Raw genomic sequence first — 23207 nt, forward strand, 5'->3', positions numbered from 1 at the left:
TAGTGACTATTTATGGCCTCATTCCATTCAGAGTGTTTTGCTCCCTGTGGGTTAATAAGCCAGGGCATCAACCCACAAGGTCAAGTTGATCCTGAATGTGAGGCCACGCCCCTATGATCTGGAACGCTAGTCACCTCAAACTATTTCCAGCCTTAATGAGCCTCACCAAGGAGCTGCAGCAGGAGTCCCTTTGCCGTAGATCTCCATGGGACCAACATCTGTTAATGTCTATACCACATAGAGGTGAACATTGAGAAAATCTAAAGGGGGATGGAAGGACTGCTCGTTAATCTCAGCAACATCCCACCGCATCTTTCTCTAGTCTTTGTGCAACTACTGACAGGGCCAAACATATGCAAACCATTCTTGGCCCCACCATAAATAGTCCTAAACACCTCTCTTCCGAGGGGACACAGTCTAATTTTATAATGATCCACTTGAATGACCTCTTTCCATTTCCTTTTTTGCTACAAATGGAACCTGCTTCCTATCTGCTGGGGACAGTCTCGCGAGCTTTACAATCACATCAGATACATCCAAGAGTCTCACAAATATTCAGGCCTATTAATGAACTACAATAGGACGATTAAAGCACTACAAAATGCGATTCACAAACCTATGTGCAGAGTTGTCAGCCTTTTCTACTCAATTTCCACGCTTTAATATACCTTATAGTAGTAAATGTGGGAGGGACAGTGGGGATTGAATGTAAAATGGAAAATAGCCTCAACTTTATTTATAGGTAAGGGAGGAGTTTAGGGAAGGACAAGAACTCTCCCATAAAGGAGTAAGATCATTTCTATTTACAAGACCCACTTCAAAAGTTAGTCTTAAATATACTCCAAATGACACATACCCATCTGCTGAAACTGCAACACCCTCCCTAAATAATAATGGAATTTGGGCCGTCAAATAAAATCTCGTAGGAAATATTGTTTAATTTAATACTGTAAACTAGTTAATCTGAATATATGTAATTTAATGGCATAAAATATCTAAAAAGAAAACATTTTATTATTTTAGGATGTTTTTAATTTAAGCACTAATATAACATTCATTATTAGTAAAGTAAAATTTATCTTTTTGTCCACATTCCACGGTTAATCACTGTCCAACTCTAGTTATTCCAGTCGATAGACTGAGATACTCCTTACTGTAGATACGACTGAATCAATCAGTCATTTGTAAGCGCACTACATACCCGCGAGGGTCTCAAGGCACTGGGGGGGGGGGGGCGGCGCTACTGATCGAACAGCCAGGTCTTGAGCATCCTCCTGAAGGTCAGCAGGTCTTGGGTCTGTCGTAGGCTCAGTGGGAGGGTGTTCCATGTCTTGGCGGCGAGGTGGGAGAAGGATCTCCCGCCAGTGGTTGTTCTTCGGATGCGCGGGACGGTGGCGAGAGAGGTCGGCGGAGCGTAGCTGGCGGTTGGGGATGTAGGAGAGCCGTCTGTTGAGGTGTCTTGCTGAATGGCATTATACACAATGCGGTCCGACCTCAACTCATTGGACTAATAGGATTAGCTTGCCAGGTTACAAAAGGAGATCTATGCCTTCCAATTTCGTTGTTATACGCTAGGTCTAGTTTACTCACATGCGTCACTGTCTTAATACAGTCTAGTTCAGATGGCAGAACCAGAGAAATTCAAGGTTTACAAATTTCTTTTTTTACAAGTAAGAACAAAAGGTTCTTTTGCTGCTCTGAGGTTATTCAATGCCAAGTCTACCCCAAAAGGCATCAGAGGGTGTCTTACCTTGGCTTCACAGCCCGTGAGTTCTTCTACGTAGTCACCTACTTTATTCCAGTAACGTTTCAGCATAGGACAATTGATGAACTTACGCTTGTTGCCTGCTCATGTCATACCGCACCACCTCTAACCTGGGGCCACTTGGGAGAACTTAGCCAGTCTCTGGGGCATCCAATAGGCTCTGTGGGGAGTGAAGAGATAGTTTTGCTTCAGAGGTGAAGACTTTACTGTTTTATCAAGAAAACCTTGAGATACTTCCAGAGGCCTTTCATAGCCAGCTGCCTCAGGTCTTTCTCCCATATCTGATGTCGATCTATATTCTTCTTGCCCTCTGCCACCACCATGCCCCAGTACGACAAAGATGCTTCCTTATTAATCCATTTATCCTCATTTTAAGAGGGTTTTGTGCTCCAGGGCTCTATTTTCCCTAGTCCCTGAGCGACCACCATAAACAAATCTGCAGATATTTCAACTTGGAGATTTCCCTTCCTATTAACAACTGGAGGGGTGTCAATCAACCTCAGATCCCCCAGGTACTAGGGTTTACCTTTTTGTAGTGGGAAACTGAGTTCATCCCTCAACCCCACAGGAGTCCCATGGGAATCCCAAATAGGAGCAGTCTTGTAGTAGTGGATCCCACAAGTCTTAATTGCTGCCAAAGGTCCTTCTCGGCCTTACTTGCTTAAAACATTTTGAATCTCTGAATTATATAAAAAATTCTCAGTAATCCGGGATCTCAACACAGCAGAATATATTTGAAAAGTTTATTATACTTGAAAAAAATGAAATATTTTAATGTTAAATATTAATGTAAATTAGTTTTATATGCTTTCAATGTAGAAAAAAATAAAATGTTACACTTGTAACCTGTATTTTAATTAAGGCTCCCGGTTTTTTAGACATTTCCGTCTGTATTTATCCATATTTATTTTGGGTTTTGTGGAAAAACTACGCTGAATAGTATATTTCCACATTTATTTAACCAGTAAATATGCACTCATATTTGAATGCCAACTAGGTTTCAGTGCTGTAAACATCCGCAGAAGATAAATCAATGTACTTCTAAGAAAATATGTAAATTGCACAATCAACCGTGTGCATATCTACTGCTGTTAAAGCCTCTTTACTAAAAGGCCTTTCTTTTTAGCCTCCTTACCTATCTATCCACACAGCTATTGGCCTGGCAGACAGTATTTAGAATTACTCAAAAAGCAACCCAATTTCCATTTTTATCCATACTTAAAAATAAATACAAACAAGAAAAAAAATGTATTCTGTCTGTATTTAGCTGTAAAATTCCGTAAAAACGGAAAACAGGGAGCCTTAATTTTAAATAAATATTTAATTAATTTAAATGTGTTAAAAGTGCGTTATAAAGATCTGTTTAAACAAATCCCACTTAGAAATTAAATTGTTGTATTTATTTGTTAGATTACTGAATTGCCTTACACATCTGTTCAGAGAGGACACTGCCCTACAAAATTATGTGTAGACTTATTTGAAGTTTTTTTTCAAAATTGTTATATTTTCATAAATTAAAAGGTCCCCATTTTATCATGAAGTAATTATTTTTGAAATATGTGTTCTTTTGTAACATTCTTTTAAATGTATATGCAGGCTAAATAAATCAATTAATGAAATTGTTGAATTTATTTGTTATATTACTGAATTGCCTTACACATATATGTTCAGAGAGGACAATGCCTTACAAAATTCTGTATAGACTTATTTTAAAATTATTTTTTAAATTGTTACAGTATGTTTTTTTAATTAATAGGTTCAAATTTTTATCATAATGTAATTATTTTTAAAATATATGTACTTTTCTAACATTCTTTTGTTGAATGTAAAATAAATAATTGTAATATACATTTTTCCTATGGGGTTCTATTTTTAAGTCTCTGCTACAATTCTTTTCTAAGGAGGGGTTTTGGCTATGTGTGGGGCTGCACTTTCTATTGCTCCACTTTGGCTGTAGGAAGCTACAATTGTAAATTTTGCCCCACCTCTGTTTAATGGCGTGGAGACACGCAGGTCTACACTTTTGAGTAACTTTACATTATAACTTTACATCGTATTGGTGAATAGCTAAAAGTAGCACAGTTGCTCTAAGAGCGTCCTAGCATGTGTAGAGTACTCGCAGGTGTAAGATACCTTTGTGAATAGCCCTTGAGGCGTCCATCTCGACCTGAGTGTTTAATTTTTGTAGTAAAGCTAAAGTGGACGCGGGCACTTGGGCTGTTATTAGAGTGAATGGGGGGATCCTGCTCGAACACCAGAGCACTCGTCCAATGTATTTGTTTGAGGAGTGACAACGAAAATCTTGATGTAATTTTCCTGGATTTGCTGCATCACTCTGCCTCCTGAGGGCCTCTAGTAGCAGCGAGTTGATGCTACAAAAGTAGGATCAGATGCTACAAAAGTAGGATCAGGTAACTTCTCCGTGTTGTTAACCATGTTATGATTTGCTTTTATATTTTCCATTCTCCTCTTCCTTTCACCTGATTTTGTCGTGTTTAGTTGGCACTGAATTGTACTTTGCTGTTGAATGGTTCTGAGGTCTTATTCTTCATTTACATTTTTAAATGATTAACAGTTGTTTTGCAGCGTGAATCCTTTTCAGGATTCACATGCTGTGGATTATTCTGTCATCTAGTGGTTGGGTCCGGAATTGCCTTTGTGGTTTTCTTTCGTTTTTTTTTTTTTTCTTGTTTTGGTTGCTGTCGACCACCATTTGGTGCCAGGTATGTCCCCTGTGTGACGTCAGATGGTATCCTGAAGCTCAACATGCGTGGTAGCCATTTTCTGATTCTTTTTTCCACCGTTGGGTCTCGAAGCAAGACGGGAAGCGCCGAAGAAAATTCTAATTTTTCCCAAACAACTTAAAAAAAGATTATTGAAGAAATTTCAACCAACATCGACGTCAGACAGGAAGAAGACCACTCCGGTCCACAAATGGCGAGGTAGGGGTCATGGAGAATACCCCCTTCAAATTCTGCCCAAAGGCACCAGTGACCGAACAGACAACGTCTATGCTGTAGAGGCAGAAGATGCAGAGGGAGAGGGTATCTTCGACTCCCCTCCAACCCTGGAACCTTGAGGTGAAGAACCCTAGGATTATGGAGACATACCCGAAGACGAGAGAACTCGGAAAAATTCAATGACACCTGGACACCGCGAGCCTGGAAGAAGAGATTTGCAGCTACCCTTCGAAAGCTTCACCACCAGATGACTTGGCATTCTACAATCACATTGTCAAACGGGCAGCAAATCAATTTGGAGTACCCTTAAAGGAGGAAAAAGGGGCCACATGTTTCTTGCTCGAAACACTGGCACCAGCTACAAGGGGAACACAATACCTGCCTATGCTGCCCAGTATCCTGGACCAGGGCAAAGAAGCATTCAAAGAACCAGCTTCAAACAAGGGGGTAACCCCCAAAGTAGAGAAAAAATACAAACCCTCCTCAAAGGACCCAAAATATATTCAATGAAGTACAGTACCTGACTCTATTATTGTCACCACACCCAGGAGGAGAGCCAATGCAGTCCAACACAGGACCACCACCTGAAAAAGAAAGTAAAAGGGTCGACATGGTAGGGAGGAGAATGGAGAAAGAGGCAGAAACACAATGGTGTAGTGCTAACTCATATGCCCTGCTAAACAGATATGGCCACCAACAGTGGGATGAGCTAGAAGAAATATTGAATAGACTTCCTGAAGAAGACAAAAAGAGCAAAAGCTATTGCACAGGAGGGACAAAACGTGGCTAACACCTGTCTAAAATCTGCTTTGGATGCAGCAGATATTGCTATTGATGGAAGTTCAAACCTCCATCCTTAATAGGCCATTCAATGGAGAAGCACTATTTGGAAAAGTGGATGAATCCCTTCAACAGATAAAAGGCTAATGAAACAGCAAGGGTAATGGGTGCCCTGCAACAGAGAGCGATTTAATAGCAGAAAGCCACATTTGAACAAGGACAACAAATGTCTCAGCAAACTCACGTGAAAAACCCAAGTCAACAAATGGGTCAGCAAACAGGTTACCAAGGTTGGCTACAGCAGAAACAGCCCTTTGAGGAAGAGGCAATGGAAGAGGAAAAGGCCAATCCTCTAGAGGAAGAGGAAATGGATCGAACTGACTCACTCTCCAACAAAGACCCACACAAGACCTGTGGTGGGGAGAATATCTTTCTTCCTAAGAGAATGGGAAAGTAAAACAAAAGACAAATGGATATTACATTTGATAAAGTATGGGTATTGCATAGAACTCACACATGTACCATCTGCAAACCCACCAAAAACAAGAAAATTATTGCAGCCAGAACAAAAACTGTTAAAGAAATCAAGGAACTATGCCTAAAACAGGCAATAGAAAAAGTACCAAGACAGGAGTGGTTCACAGGAAACTATTCACCATATTTCCTAATACCCAAACAAGATCTAACTCTAAGACCAATCGTGTATTTGAGGTTCATAAACAAGTTCATACGGACACAATGCTTCAAATGTCCACGCTCCAAGAAATAATCCCACAGATTCAAAGAGGAGATTACATGGCTACAATAGACCTCCGACGCCTACCTTCATATACCAATAAACAAAAGACACAGAAAATACCTAAGATTCCTGCACAACGGAGCACACTACCAATTCAAAGTACTTCAGTTCGGAATAAAAATAGCACCACGTGTGTTCACAAAGTGTCTGGCCGCAGTAGCGGCACACCTGAGCAAAGAGGGAATCCACGTCTACCCCTATCTAGACAACTAGCTCATAAAAGGGAAATCAAAACAAACGTGTCACAAACACGTGCTAAAAGCAGTTTAAACGCTGCAAACACTTGGGTTCTCCATAAGTCACAAGAAATCTTCAACACCAGAAAGAGAAAAGCCCTTCCTGGGAGCAAAGTTAAATACAACGAAACAGAGGGCATACCCCACGCAAGCCAGGATACAGGCCATCCATCAGGAAACAAGACTTTACCAGAGGGGTCGGTCTCTGACAGTGAAACTAATGGGCATGATGGCATCATGCATCCCACTAATCCCTCATGCCAGGTTACACATGCGACCATTCCAAGAATTGCTTTCCAACAGCTGGTCTCAGGCCACACGAAGTTGGGAGGATCTAGTGGTTGTTACACAAAAGGTGCAAGTGGAGCTACAATGGTGGTCATCCAGCAAGATAGCACATGGGAGACCTTTCAGGAACCCAGCTCCTACTGTGACCATCACCATGGATTGGGGGCACTTCTGAACTAGCTGAAAATACATGGGCCATGGAACAAGCAGGATTCCATAAAGCACATCAACTATTTAGAAATAAACAGTATTTCTAGCTTTAAACGCATTCCAGAAACATTCAGGGAAAGCCCCCCCGCCCGCAGCTCCCTCGGCGTCTTTGAACTTAAGTAAACTGAATCAGTTTACTTAAGTTCAAAGACGCCGAGGGAGAACTGACAATCATGTCAGTCAGCATGCTGTCGGACCGCCCACGCCCTTCAGTCTGAAGGGGGTGGGCGAACCGGCGTCATGTTGACTGACCTGATTGTCAGATGGACCGGGGGCAACAGGCAGCAGCATAAGTGCTCATGAGTGCGAATTTTCGCACCGTGCCCAGTCATGCGCACTAGTGTCTGCTCTGGCTGGCGCATGCCCATTAGGAGAGCGAGGCTTGAGCAAAGGCTCAAACCTCGGTCTCCTAATAGCGCGAGGATTGGCTGAGAGGGACTGTAGGCGCCAACGGACCCGATGCGGCGCGGACCTGCTCGGACCTCAGGTAGGGTTTTCATTTTTTTTTATCGATTTTTAACTTTTTTTTTTTAATTTTGAACATTTATTAACGCATATGGTGGCCACGTTTCAGTGCCAAGTGTTTGTTTCCTTTTATCTTGTGTTGTGCACTTGCAATAAAAACATTTTAAATGTCTATCTCACAGGCTTTGCCAAGTCTTGTCCTAAAGTAAAACCCGTGTAAGGGATCCTTTGCACCCTCCAGTCTTGTAGACTGAGTTCTGTGTTTTTAAACCGTTTATTCTGGCTGCTAATTTGCGATTCTGTTGATTGGGGGCGGGGCGGTTACAGGGAGAATTAATTAGGCTCGGGATAAACGAGGCTCACGTCGTATGAGGAGATGCGCCCCTGTGAAGTCGGGATTTTATTCCGAGTCTTCAGACAGTAATTGGGGGGGGGGGGGGGGGTCACGTGCTGAGAAAAGGCTGATAATTTCATCCTCTTCAGAGGGGATGGAGCGGGAGCCTGTGAAGTGGGGAACACAGGAGATTTCAGTCTCAGCCGTGCTTTGAGGATGAGGGCTGAGGCCGTCGGATCACCTACACCTTTGGCGCTTTAAATTCACCGCTCCCTTCATTGCTTTTGCTGCAGGGGCTGCACGTGGTCTGGTAGTGCAGTTGAAACATTCTCCTTTTATTTTGGGTGTCTTTTTTATCAACACCTAAGTCCGAATGGCCGGGGACCTTGTGCACACAATGGGGTAACATCACCTGCAGAATATGCATAGAGTTCCGGCATAGAACTTGGGCCGTGTTTAGTGCACAGCTGAGACGTGCTTTGTCCCTGTTTGTATGGAATATCTATGTGCACTCCACTGAACATCTGTTTTATCTGCTATTATCTCAGCTCAAAGAACGTCTGGTGGTTCCCAGATGCATAAAAGAACAATGGCTTGGCCCGAGCTAGCGCTGCTGCTGCTCGTTACACGCACTTCACCCGTGAAAACTTCTGTATATTATGTTTTGCGAGTAGTATTTCTTGTTACGCTAGCGTCATGAAAAGAGCAATACCAAATGAATTAATAAAGCTAAACAGACCCTTGTACCAGTGGGTTTTGTTTGTATTAGGCAATTCCTGAGTGAAGTGAATTCATGTGGCTGATGGGTTCTGATGCATGTGGCTGACAGGTGACGCAACAACAGCTATTCCTGAGTTTGTGCGCATCTTTTTCGGTTACACTTTTCAACAAGGCTAATGGACCGGGAAATTGGGCACTTTCAGAAGTTGTTAGCTGTGTAAACATGCTGATTGTGCGCTGCCTTTTCTTTAAACGAGTCGCCTCTGCGGGTTGGCATTTCTCCTGATGGTATGTTGCCTCACTCCTAGTACCTTGTCATATCAGACACCTTAGGAGCTCGTGGTGTCAACCAGCCGCCGAGCCCAGCGCTGCACTCCTGAGCGGCTGCTGCCTTAATGTGCTCGGCGTGGAGGGTTCCGGAATCATTTGAAGAGGGGCCTGGGAGAAATGACAGCATCTGGGACAAGCACCAGGCCTGAGGACATTGAGAATCGGTGCAAAGGCTACGGGCACTTGGGAACAGTACAAGGGGCGCGTGTAGCCAGTACTTAGAGTTCAGACCCGTGTGTCGCACTGCATACTCTGCAGACTGCTCTGGTATTTGATTCTCAGTCCCTTTTGTGTTTTATCCGGTAAGCTATTTGCAAAAGGTGTGGGCTCAGGGTGTTACTACCTATCTTTTTATCGCATTTGCAATCTGGTCTTGAACACCATCATATCGCTCGAATCTGCCTTAGCCTTGGCCTTGTCATTTGTAGGCAGCTCTTTGATGACAGGTAATTGCCCTCTCTGCTATGTTAGCCTTTTAACTTTTAAACTGCAAGTAACAAAAACATCTTTCTGACAAAAGCAGTAACCTGTTGAACTAGCTACATTATATGCACATTTGTGATCTGCATGGTATAAGTTCTTTGCATATTAACCTTGTGGGCATTACCATTACCTTGGGCCCAGAGGAAGTGCATAGGCAGGTATTGGTTGAAGCATGATGATCTATTTGATCACATTATAAAATCGAAAAACCCTCAATTTTTTTATCGTACTGAGTAATAGTAACCACACTTATGTCAATGCAGCATTGTATTGCAGAGTCTGTTGTGAAGCTCTGTGGTTATACTGAATAAGCAGCTACCTATGTTGTTATGACATCTGTACATTAATGTAATAACTGCACTTTCACAATTGCTTTATTAACCTTCCTGCTTTCTCAAATTTGCTTGAAAATGCCCACTCTTTTTTCAAAATTTTCACAGGGGTACACTCGCTCGCCGCAGTGCACGCCGACACAAACTTTACGCCCTACCACTTTCAAATGTCACTAGCCGCCACTGCTCCTGCAAATACTATGATTATTATTTCTCTGAGAGTAACCATGTTTCTGACTACAGTAAATATTTTAAATCTTTAATATACCTTACACCTCCAAAGGCAATGGCCTTTAACTAGGGAGCGGTCCTTTTAATGGCTGGTATAGCCTGCTGCTGCAGACTATATGGCTTTTAAAACATTTGCAGAAGAAGGGCAGAATGTGTTAATTAATAAAACGAAGGCATCCCACGGACTGAGGGGGTTGAAACACCCCTGCGGCTCCGAAACCTTTGTTTTGCAGCTGTTGATGTGAATGTTCAATAGTTGGTGCATGCGGGGCTTCGATGGTTAATTATTGAACATTCACAGCAGTAGCTATGAAAGGAGGCTGGAGTCCGCCCCTTGTTCTCCCAGGGCTCGACTAAACTGATTTTCATCTTTCAGGTGAGCCAGGTAGATGCAGGAGCGGAGCAGAAATCTCCCTTCTTCTGAGGCACCAGTGGCACTGTGAGCTACTGAAGAAGGAAGGGAGGAAGGCCCCTGTGTGCCCTCCTGCACAGGCTCTATCTTTTGCTTTTCTCTGCCCAATCCATAAATTTTGGAGATGCAGGGGAAAGAGAGGCTGTGTATTAAGACGCTTAAGTGTTGAGAGCAGCGGACCTGTATCGGGTTTTATAGGCTGCTGCTGGCTATTGTCTTCAATGGAGATCTCAACATTCCAATGTTCTAAGCTTCGTCCTGCGAAGGTTTGAGCCTAAATTCCAGTTCTTGAGTCGCCGTCTTATGGGGCTCACAAGACACCGACCCTCCACATCATCCCTTTAGATAATTTATAAATAAAAAGCGCCAACTGTAGGATGCTGGCTCTGTATATACTATACCAAAGGAAGGTATAGTGTGCACGGAGCCCAGAGAGTTCCCAGAGTTATAGCAGAGGCTAAATTAGGTAAGTACTAACAGCTCTTTGTGGTAGTGTGGGCGAGCAGTTAGGCTTATCCGGAGGGTGTGTTAAGCATCTATTGTATTCACTCAATCAAGACTGGCACACACTCAGACTGAATCCAGACCAATTAGGCAAGTAAAAAAATGTATACTTATGTGTTATTTTAGAACCAAGCAGGACCTGGTCCTGGTAAGCCAAATATATTTCTCAAGTGCAATGTTTTATAAGGTAATGCAGTTGTAGATGAATTTGCAATCCTTACAAGTTGGCATTGGTTCAAAAAGCAGCTAAAATTACACAGTAATTACTTTTTGACTATTTTTGGATTACTTTCAGATTACATCGACTACTTGGGGTGGTATGCCTAGATACCATGCCTGGGATCTCTCAGTGCAAGGAAAGAGACTTTTTTAAGGTTTGCAGTTTAGTTACTTTCTTCCCATACAAAACATCACCTACACACAACATTTCAGGAACAAAAATACACAACATTAGGTTATTTATGTCTCTCCAACTTCCAACATTTGCCTCGCTCTGTACACTATTCTTGCTGCTATCAGACTTCTGATAATAACCAGATGGAGCTGCATTCCTCCTGGAACATGTTGTGGTTCTAGTGCAGCTCATGTTCCTTATCAGGTCAGGATGCACTGGGCCGTGAGCACTTGCCTCCTGTTTGCCCAGCAGTTCCTTCACTATTGGTGCATTTGTCTCCTCCTCCTCCTCCTTTGTCTCCTCCTCTGTGATACTGTGCCCCCTCTGTCTGTTCTTTCTGCTTCTTTTCTCTCTGGTTCTGACTTCCACCTCTTTACGTCCTCCCCTCCTGCCCTTTTCTATCTTCTTTGCCACTTCAGGGGTCGTTTTGGGTACCTGTAGTGAGAGTGGAAGATGGTCTTTTTTTTCTCTCCCCTCTGTTTGTTTGTTTTATGTTTGTATTTTTGGTCCTTTTTTGGTTTCCTTTACTGTTGTGATGTTTTTCCTTTGTCAGGTGTTGCAGAACTCGGGTCCTGACGGAGGAGTGTCATGAGTTCTGGGACACCAGGTAAGTCCTTATCAACCCCCAATTTGAAATGGTGAATTCCACTGAGCTAACTGGACACGGCCTCAGTCTACGGTGACATTTGAAGCAGTGGTTACAACCAGGGCAATTCCTTTGTTTAATAAAATGTTCTTTCCTAGATCACTGGATGAACACTCCAAATGTGCAGTGGAGTAAAGAACATCTAATAATTCATTAAAAGAATTACAAATATGATGCTAGCCGTTGCCACAGAAAGTGTAAATTGATGGTGTTGGCTGCATCTCAGAATCTGTGTCAGAATAGATCCTTAACTTGTGTTTCTTCCTTATATATTCACTTTTTTTGCTCTCACATTCTTGAGTTCCAGTGGTTCCAAGCTCCCTTTCTACACAGTGTCCAAGAGCTTTTTCACCACTGTCAGAAATGCAACTCAAACGGATTACCCATCTTGCTTCTGTAAATGCTTTCTTTCTGCAAAGTATAAAGTCATAAATATTTTTTATTTGTGTTCATTTACAATCTCTATCTCCATTTCTACAGGTGACTGAAGCGTGAACAGAAAAATTAAGGTTTTAATTTAGTGAAACACAACAAAAAAGATTATTTTAAGGAAAGTTAAAACCTCCTCGAACTCCAGAGGAGAAACGTATTCTAAGTGCTAGTAATGGTGATGAATTTAGAGTGGAAGAAATGGCTGAATGTGAATTTGTTGTCAAATATTTAAAGAAAAATGACGATAAAGGTTTGCTATGAGTTAGTTACTGAGATTGAGGAACCTCTGAAATATGAATAGAACTCAAGAGTAAATTGAATCTCTGCATCTACTAATTGTAAAAATATTTTTGCTTAAAAGAAAAATTTCAAGATTGGTTGAACAAAGAACATTGGCTACAATTGATGACCACACAGTGCATTTGAGAATAATCAATGTTGTAAATTCTGTCTGATGGTTTATGAGAAATGCCCTGGAGACCCAAACAACTCCTAAAAAACAGCATCCGTGCACGTGATGTGACAGAATTGTCAGAAAGACTAATATCAGCAGTTTAAAGGAGCAAGCTTTTGTTTACGTCTTTGTAGAGAGAAGACATTGTTTTAAAAAATTGAATTGTAAATACTCTTTCTCAAGTGTCATTACATTTCTAATATAGAAAGATTGTCCCCACCAACTCGATCTCTTGGGTTGATCCGAGTAGTTTCAAAGTGTCCCGGACCGCCAAAGCTGATCATGTACCTGCCTTAGCCACTAGAGCGACAAAGAATGTCCTGGCACAAAGTTTAGAAGGGGACAGTGCTATGTATTGCTAATTCATAAAGCCACTCTGGCATGCCCTAATCATCAGAACTTGTATGAACGAATATACTTAAACTGGACTCACAAACTGAGTTTAATTCAACTTGAGAGAACTCACCCGGGCAGAACTTGGAGAAAATGAATCCATCTTAATAAATACAAGGGGCTCCTCAGTGAAAGTTTATAAAACAGGTTAGACAGGCTGCCTTTAAAAGTAAGAAAATAATCTCCAGATAAAAAAGCTATAAGAGCATCTGCAGTTTACTTTAGAAGTTAATGCTGAGTGTAACATAAACGAGTACAGACTTTGGAATCAGATTCAGTCTTAACATGGCCGGTGTCCAGGAGCAAACCCAGCATGGAGACTCACATAACTCAAATAAAAGTAATGGATGTGAGAACAGCTTTAGTTGTCAATCCCACCCCACTAAACACAAGATAACTCACACTGGACAAAAAACGTATCAGTGTCCTGAATGCCAGAAATGCTTCACTAACAAATCCTCTCTCATTCAACATGTGAGAATCCACACTGGGCACAAACCTTATCAGTGCTCAGAATGCCAGAAAGACTTTCGTTACCAAACCTCTCTCATTGTGCATGTGAGACGCCACACTGGGGAAAGACCTTATCAATGCAATGAATGCCAGAAAAGCTTCAGTCAGGGAGCATGTTTAATTCAACATGAGAGAATCCATACTGGACAAAAACCGTATCAGTGCTCTGAATGCCAGAAAAGTTTCAGTCAGAAAGGTAATCTCACTCAACATGAGAGAACTCACACTGGACAAAAACCGTATCCGTGCACTGAATGCCAGAAAAGCTTCAGTCGGAAAGGTACTCTCACTCAACATGAGAGAACTCACACTGGACAAAAACCGTATCCGTGCACTGAATGCCAGAAAAGCTTTAGCAGGAAAGACAGTCTCATTCGACATGAGAGAACACACACTGGGCTAAAACCTTATCAGTGCTCAGAGTGCCAGAAAAGCTTCAGTCGGAAAGGCCATCTCATTCAACATGAGAGAACTCACACTGGACAAAAACCGTATCAGTGCACTGAAGGCCAGAAAAGCTTCAGTCAGAAAGGTAATCTCACTCAACATGAGGGAACTCACACTGGGCTAAAACCTTATCAGTGCTCAGAGTGCCAGAAAAGCTTCAGTCAGAAAGGTAATCTCGCTGAGCATAATATAGCACACACTGGGTACAAACTTTATCAGTGCTCAGACTGCCAAAAAAGCTACAGTCATAAGGCCAGTCTCATTAGACATGAAAGAATCCACACTGGGCTAAATTCTTCAGTGCCAGAAAAGCTTCAGGCAGAAATCAGATCTCATTCAACATGAGCACACTCACACTGGGCTAAAACCATATCAGTGCACTGAATGCCAGAAAAGCTTCAGTAGGAATAGTGATCTCACTCGACATAAAATGGCACACACTGGGTACAAACCTTATCAGTGCTCAGAGTGCCAAAAAAGCTTCAGTTCTAAGGCCTATCTCATTAAACATGAGGAAATCCACACTGGTCAAAAACCTTATCAGTGCTCTGAATTTCAGAAAAGCGTCATCTGGAAATCTAGTCTTGCTCAACATGAGAGAACTCACACTGGAGAAAGACCTTATCAGTGCTCTGAATGCCAGAAAAGCTTTAGCTTTATATCTGTTCTTACTCAACGTGAGAGAACTCACACTAGACAAAACCTTGTTATTGCTGTAAATGCCTGGGAAGTGTCAGCTGGAGATTCAATCCGATTGAACATATGAGAAACCACAAAGAGAAAGCAAATTATCAGCGCCCTCAATCTGACAAAAAGTTCAGTACTAAATGCAACCTCAGTACATGAGAGAGTCAGTGTGGGAGAGTATAAGGTGCTCCGTGTCAACCCTGGAGAGAAGGTTTCAGTATCGCAGAACACTCATGTGAAGTGGCCACAAAGACCTCGATCCATTGATTGTCCAAACTGTCTACTGAGAAAAGGACACAGCTAGGGATGAAAATGCTTTAATTAACCTTATTCCTTAGTGACTATTTGTGGCCTCATTCCATTCAGAGTGTTTTTCTCCCTCTGGGTTAATAAGCCAGGGCATCAACCCACAAGGTCAAGTTGATCCTGAATTTGAGGCCACGCCCCTATGATCTGGAACGCAAGTCACCTCAAACTATTTCCAACCTTAATGAGCCTCACCAAGGAGCTGCAGCAGGAGTCCCTTTGCCATAGGTCTCTATGGGACCAACATCTGTTCATGTCTGTACCACATAGAGGTGAACATTGAGAAAATCTAAAGGGGATGGAAGGACTGGTCGTTAATCTCAGCAACATCCCACCGCATCTTTCTCTAGTCTTTTTGCAACTACTGACAGGGCCAAACCTATGCAAACCATTCTTTGCCCCACCATAAATAGTCCTAAACACCTCTCTTCCGAGGGGACACAGTCTAATATTACAATGATCCACTTGAATGACCTCTTTCCATTTCCTTTTTTGCTACAAATGGAACCTGCTTCCTATCTGCTGGGGACAGTCTCACGAGCTTTACAATCACATCAGATACATCCAAGAGTCTCACAAATATTCAGGCCTATTAATGAACTACAATAGGACGATTAAAGCACTACAAAATGCGATTCACAAACCTATGTGCAGACGTTCCGCCTCTCCCATCTTTTTCTGTGTGTAGTTGGCGGCCTTGTCTGCCCAATTTCCACACTTTAGTATACCTTTTAGTAGTAAATGTGGGAGGGACAGTGGGGATTGAATGTAAAATGGAAAATACGTATAAATAAAGTTGAAGGCTAAGGGAGGAGTTTAGGGAAGGACAAGAACTCACCCATAAAGGAGTAAGATCATTTCTATTTACATGACCCGCTTCAAAAGTTACTACAGCTATAATGTGCATAAAACCGTCTTAAATGTACTCCAAATGACACATACCCACCTGCTGGAACTGCAACACCCTCCCTAAATAATAATGGAAATTGGGCCGTCAAATAAAATCTCCTAGGAAATATTGTTTAATTTAATACTGTAAACTAGTTAATCTGAATATATGTAATTTAATGGCATAAAATATCTAAAAAGAAAACATTTTATTATTTTAGGATGTTTTTAATTTAAGCACTAATATAACATTCATTATTAGTAAAGTAAAAATTATCTTTTTGTCCACATTCCACCGTTAGTCACTGTCCAACTCTAGTTATCCCAGTCGATAGACTGAGATACTCCTTACTGAAGATACAACTGAATCAATCAATCATTTGTAAAGCGCACTACATACCCGCGAGGGTCTCAAGGCACTGGGGGGGCGCTACTGATTGAACAGCCAGGTCTTGAGTATCCTCCTGAAGGTCAGCAGGTCTTGGGTCTGTCGTAGGCTAAGTGGCAGGGTGTTCCATGTCTTAGCGGCGAGGTGGGAGAATGATCTCCTCCCGCCGGTGCTTGATCTTCGGATGCGCGGGACGGTGGCGAGTGAGAGGTCGGCGGAGCGGAGCTGGCGGTTGGAGATGTAGAAGGAAAGCCATCAGTTGAGGTGTCTTGCTGAATGGTATTATACACAATGCGGTCCGACCTCAACTCAGCAAAGTTATGATGTAATCATTGGACTAATAGGATTAGCTTGCCAGGTTACAAAAGGAGACCTATGCCTTCCAATTTCTTTGTTATACGCTAGGTCTAGTTTACTCACATGCCTCACTGTCTTAATACAGTCTAGTTCAGATGGCAGAACCAGAGAAATTCAGGGTTTACAAATTTTCCTTTTTTGCAAGTAAGAACAAAAGGTTCTCTTGGTGCTCTGAGGTTATTCAATGCCAAGTCTACACCAAAGGATATCAGAGAATGTCTTATCTTTACTTCACAGCCCGTGAGTTCCTCTACATAGTCACCTACTTTATTTCAGTAACGTTTAAGCATAGGACAATTGATGAACTTATGCTTGTTGCCTGCTCACGTCATACCACACCACCTCTAACCTGGGGCCACTTGGGAGAACTTAGCTAGTCTCTGGGGCATCCAATAGGCTCTGTGGGGAGTGAAGAGATAGTTTTGCTTCAGCAGTGCAGAATTTACTGTTTTATCAAGAAAACTATGAGATACTTCCAGAGGTCTTCCATAGCCAGCTGCCTCAGGTCTTTCTCCCAAATCCGGTGTGGGTCTATATTCTCCTTACCCTCTGCCACCACCATGCCCCAGTACGACAAAGATGCTTCCTTATTAATCCATTTATCCTCATTTCAAGAGGGTTTTGTGTTCCAGGGCTCCATTTTCCCTAGTCCCTGAGCGACCACCATGAACAAATCTGCAGATATTTCAACTTGGAGATTTCCCTTCCTATTAACAACTAGAAGGGTGTCAATCGACCTCAGATCCCCCAGGTACTAGGGTTTACCGTTTGTATTGGGAATCTGAGTTCATCCCTCAACCCCACAGGACTCCCATGGGAGTCCCAAATGGGAGCAGAGTCCGAATAGCAGTGGATCCCTTTTGTCTTCCTTAAGTGCTGCCAAAGGTCCTTCTCAGCCGTACTTGCTTAAAAAATGTTGAATCTCTTAATTATATAAAAAAATTCCAGGAATCGGGAATCTCAACACAGCAGAATACATTTGAAAAGTTTATTAAACTTGAAAAAAATGAAATATTTTAATGTTAAATATTAATGTAAATTAGTTTTATATGCTTTAAACGAAGAAAAAAATAAAATGTTACAACACTTGTAACTTGTGTTTTAATTAGGGGTCCCGGTTTTATGATTATTTTTTAGACATTTTTGTCTGTATTTAACCGTATTTATTTTTTGCTAAATTTATCTGTATTTATCCATATTTATTTTGGGTTTTGTTGAAAAACTACGCTGAAATAGTATATTTCCATGTTTATTTAACCAGTAAATATGCACTCATATTTGAATGCCAACTAGGTTTCAGTGCTGTAAACACCCGCAGAAGATAAATCAATGTACTTCTAAGAAAATATGTAAATTGCACTATCAACCGTGTGCATATCTACTCCTGTTAAAGCCTCTTTACTAAAAGTCCTTTCTTTTTAGCCTCCTTACCTATCTATCCACACAGCTATTGGCCTGGCAGACAGTATTTAGAATTACTCAAAAAGCAACCCAATTTCCATTTTTATCCATATTTAAAAATAAATACAAACAAGAAAATAAATGTTCTGTCTGTATTTATCTGTAAAATTCAGTAAAAACGGAAAACCGGGAGCCTTAATTTTAATTAACTATTTAATTAATTTAAATGTGTTAAAAATGCTTTTTAAAGATCTGTTTATACAAATCCCACTTAGAAATGAAATTGTTGTATTTATTTGTTAGATTACTGAATTGCCTTACACATCTGTTCAGAGAGGACACTGCCTTACAAAATTCTGTATAGACTTATTTGAAAATTATTTTTAAAATTGTTAAAGTATTTTTAATAGGTTCAAATGTTATCATAATGTAATTATTTTTTAAATATATGTACTTTTCTAACCCTCTTTTTTTGAATGTAAAATAAATAATTGTCATTTACATTTACTGCCTATGGGGTTCTATTTTTAAGTCTCTGCTACAATTCTTTTCTAAAGGAGGGTTTTGGCTATGTGTGGGGCTGCACTTTCTATTGCTCCACTTTGGCTGTAGGAAGTTACATTTGTAAATTTTGCCCCACCTCAGTTTAATGGCGTAGAGCCGCGCAGGTCTGCACTTTTGAGTAACTTTACACTTGTATTGGTGAATAGCTAAAAGTAGCACAGTTACTCTAAGAGCATCCTTGCATGTGTAGTGTACTCACAGGTGTAAGAAACCTTTGTGAACAGCCCTCGAGGCGGCCATCTCGACCTGAGTGTTTCATTTTTGTAGTAAAGCTAAAGTGGACGCGGGCACTTGGGCTGTTATTAGGGAATGGGAGGATCCTGCACGAACACCAGAGCACTCGTCCGATGTTTGTTTGAGGAGTGACAACGAATATCTTGATGTAATTTTCCTGGACTTGCTACATCTCTCGCCTCCTGAGGGCCTCTTGTAGCAGCGATTTGATACTGCAGTAGTAGGATCAGGTAACTTCTCCATGTTATGATTTGCTTTTATATTTTCCCTTCTCTTCCTTTCACCTGATTTTGTCGTGTTTAGTTGGCACTGAAATGTACTCTGCTGTTGAATGGTTCTGAGGTCTTATTCTTCATGTACATTTTTAAATGATTAACAGTTGTTTTGCAGCGTGAATCCTTTTCTGGATTCACATGCTGTGGATTATTCTGCCATCTAGTGGTTGGGTCCGGAATTGCTTTGTGGTTTTCTTTCGTTTTTTTTTTTCTTGTTTTAGTCGCTGTCGACCACCATTTGGTGCCAGGTACGTCCCCTGTGTGACGACAGATGGTATCCTGGAGGTCAACATGCGTGGTGGCCATTTACTGATTCTTTTTCCCACCGTTGGGTCTCGAAGCAAGACTGGAAGAAAATTCAAATTTTTCCCAAACAACTTAAAAAAAGAAGATTGTTGAAGAAATTTCAACCAACATCGACGTCGGACAGGAAGAAGACCACTCCGGTCCACAAATGGCGAGGTAGGGGTCATGGAGAATACCCCCTTCAAATTCTGCCCAAAGGCACCAGTGACCGAACAGGACAACGTCTATGCCGTAGAGGCAGAAGATGCAGAGGAAGAGGGTATCTTCGACTCCCCTCCAACCCTGGTACCTTGAGGTGAAGAACCCGAGGATTATGGAGACATACCCGAAGACGAGAAAACTCAGAAAAATTCAATGACACATGGAATGACCTGGACACCGCGAGCCTGGAAGAAGAGATTTGCAGCTACCCTTCGAAAGCTTCACCATCAGATGACTTGGCATTCTACAATCACATTGTCAAACGGGCAGCAAATCAATTTGGAGTACCCTTAAAGGAGGAAAAAGGGGCCACATGTTTCTTGCTCGAAACACTGGCACCAGCTACAAGGGGAACACAATACCTGTCTATGCTGCCCAGTATCCTGGGCCAGGACAAAGAAGCATTCAAAGAACTAGCTTCACACAAGGGGGTAACCCACAGAGTAGAGAAAAAATACAAACCCTCCTCAAAGGACCCAAAATATATTCAATGAAGTACAGTACCTGACTCTATTATTGTCACCACACCCAGGAGGAGAGCCAATGCAGTCCAACACAGGACCACCACCACCTGAAAAAGAAAGTAAAAGGGTCGACATGGTGGGGAGGAGAATGGAGAAAGAGGCAGCAACACAATGGTGTATTGCTAACTCAAATGCCCTGCTAAACAGATATGGCCACCAACAGTGGGATGAGCTAGAAGAAATATTGAATAGACTTCCTGAAGAAGACAAAAAGAGCAAAAGCCATTGCACAGGAGGGACAAAACGTGGCTAACACCGGTCTAAAATCAGCTTTGGATGCAGCAGATATTGCTAGTAGGCAGATGTACAGAGGAATCATACTGAGAAGACATACCTGGCTCAGGATATCAGGGTTCAAGTAGGAAGTTCAAACCTCCATCATTAATAGGCCATTCAATGGAGCAGCACTATTTGGAAAAGAAGTGGATGAATCCCTTCAACAGATTAAAAAAAAGGATAATGAAAGAGCGATTTAATAGCAGAAAGCCACATTTGAACAAGGACAACAAATGTCTCAGCAAACTCACGTGCAAAACCCAAGTCAACAAATGGGTCAGCAAACAGGTTACCAAGGTTGGCAACAGCAGAAACAGCCCTTTGAGGAAGAGGCAATGGAAGAGGAAAAGGCCAATCCTCTAGAGGAAGAGGAAATGGATCGAACTGACTCACTCTCCAACAAAGACCCACACAAGACCTGTGGGGGAGAGAATATCCTTCTTCCTAAGAGAATCGGAAAGTAAAACAAAAGACAAATGGATATTACATTTGATAAAGTATGGGTATTGCATAGAACTCACACATGTACCACCTGCAAACCCACCAAAAACAAGAAAATTATTGCAGCCAGAAAAAAAACTGTTAAATAAATCAAGGAACTATGCCTAAAACAGGCAATAGAAAAAGTACCACGACAGGAGTGGTTCACAGGAAACTATTCACTATACCCAAACAAGATGTAACTCTAAGACCAATCATGTATTTGAGGTCCATAAAGCAGTTCATACGGACACAATGCTTCAAAAGGTGCATGCTCCAAGAAATAATCCCACAGATTAAAAGAGGAGATTAAATGGCTACATAAGACCTCAGACGCCTACCTTCATATACCAATAAACAAAAGACACAGAAAATACCTAAGATTCCTGCACAACGGAACACACTACCAATTCAAAGTACTTCAGTTCGGAATAAAAATAGCACCACGTGTGTTCACAAAGTGTCTGGCCGCAGTAGCGGCACACCTGAGCAAAGAGGGAATCCACGTCTACCCCTATCTAGACAACTAGCTCATAAGAGGGAAATCAAAACAAACGTGTCACAAACACGTGCTAAAAGCAGTTCAAACGCTGCAAACACTTGGGTTCTCCATAAATCACAAGAAATCTTCAACCACACCAGAAAGAGAAAAGACCTTCCTGGGAGGCTGGGAGGATCTAGTGGTTGTTACAAAAAAGGTGCAAGTGGAGATACAATGGTGGGCATCCAGCAAGATAGCACAGGGGAGACCTTTCAGGAACCCGACTCCTACTGTGGCAATCACCATGGATTGGGGGCACTTCTGAACTAGCTGAAAATACATGGGCCATGGAACAAGCAGGATTCCATAAACAGTATTTCTAGCTTTAAACGCATTCCAGAAACCTTCAGGGAAAGACCATCCTGATCCAAGCAGACAACACAACAACGTTTTATCTGAACAAGCAAGGAGGGCCAATCATTTCCTCTGAGAAAACTAGTACAGGAAATCTGGCAATGGGCAATACTTCACAACATCAACTTACAAACTGTACAGGCTAAAGAACGATGATGGATTCAACCCAGATCTGTGACTGGGGGCGAGTGTCTTAAAAGTTTCAGCGCTCCGTCCATCATCTCCTTGTGTTTGCTTTGTTTGCCCGAAGTTGGCAGGGTATGCCCAGACGTGGGTCCCTTGCTCGCTGTGCCACTGGATTCAAGCTAGCCTGGCTAATGAAGGGTGTTACCCTGAAACCGGTCCCAGGATGCTTGTTTCCAGTTCAGGGACGACCTGGCTTGGCAGTTCGGGATGGACTGTTCCCATAAGGCACAGGGTCCAGACTGATTTGCATATGGCTGTGTCTGAACTGAGATGGCGAAGTGAGCTAAAGAACGATGATGGGTTCAACCCAGATCTGTGACTGAGGGTGAGTGTCTGAAAAGTTTCAGTGCTCCGTCCATCACCTCCTTGTGTTTACTGGGTGTGATACAGCTTGTGATTCTGACATTTAGGGGGAAGATTTGGACCTGGGAGATTAGGTGGAACTTTGGGCAAGAGGGGCCTGTGGTTCTCGAGTCCTTCCTTTTTTCCACCAACTATTGTTATTATCCTTGTCCTGGAGGCGATATTGACAGACTATCATCTCATTGAGTCCCATGTACCGCGCAGAGCTCTCCTTGGTCACTGACCAGAGTAGGGTGCGCTAGGAGCGGGAGAAGGGATTCTTGACAAAGGCATCATTTATTCCCTGTCAGTTTTTAGTTGTTGAGATTGATGTAAGGTATATGTGATGTTGTGGTGCTGTTAATTATGACAACCTGTGTTTTGTCCTAAAGTATTGTGTTTTTGTCGATGACTCAATGTTTGATATGAGCGTGCCGCTATTTCTCCCAAACTGTATTTGATGCCAAGAGTTAATATCGTTCAGATACTGTTTTTTTTTTACAGTTGCACTTTTTCTATGTCGCAGACCTTCACATGCATTGTTTGTATTTATGAAATGTTCATGTTGAACTATTGATTCATCTGTAGAATGCACTGAGCTCGTAGTAACATAATTATAAGCAGTAACCTCGAGTACTTTTTCCCCACGATTAGATCAAGCCAAAGATTCTCTAAAACAAAGAAGCTAGAATGTAGAAGAACGGCATTATTATAACCGTGGGCCATCTTCGAAGAAGCCCAGATCGACAGCCCTGAACTGCAGATAGCA

At 42.0% G+C, this 23207-nt stretch overlaps 1 protein-coding gene across 1 annotated transcript in view; it reads left to right on the plus strand.

Moving 5' to 3' along the window:
• Positions 1–14618, plus strand: part of LOC146839260 (uncharacterized) — a 183851-nt gene extending 169233 nt beyond the window's left edge. The window contains 2 exon segments of the mRNA XM_085651305.1: positions 12191–12198; positions 13510–14618. Coding sequence (XP_085507431.1) covers positions 12191–12198; positions 13510–14473 — 972 coding nt within the window. The 3' untranslated portion in view covers positions 14474–14618.
• Positions 14619–23207: the final 8589 nt, after the last annotated feature.

Source organism: Triturus cristatus, chromosome 4_1, assembly GCF_964204655.1.
Source record: "Triturus cristatus chromosome 4_1, aTriCri1.1, whole genome shotgun sequence".
NCBI classification, from domain to species: Eukaryota; Metazoa; Chordata; class Amphibia; order Caudata; family Salamandridae; genus Triturus; species Triturus cristatus.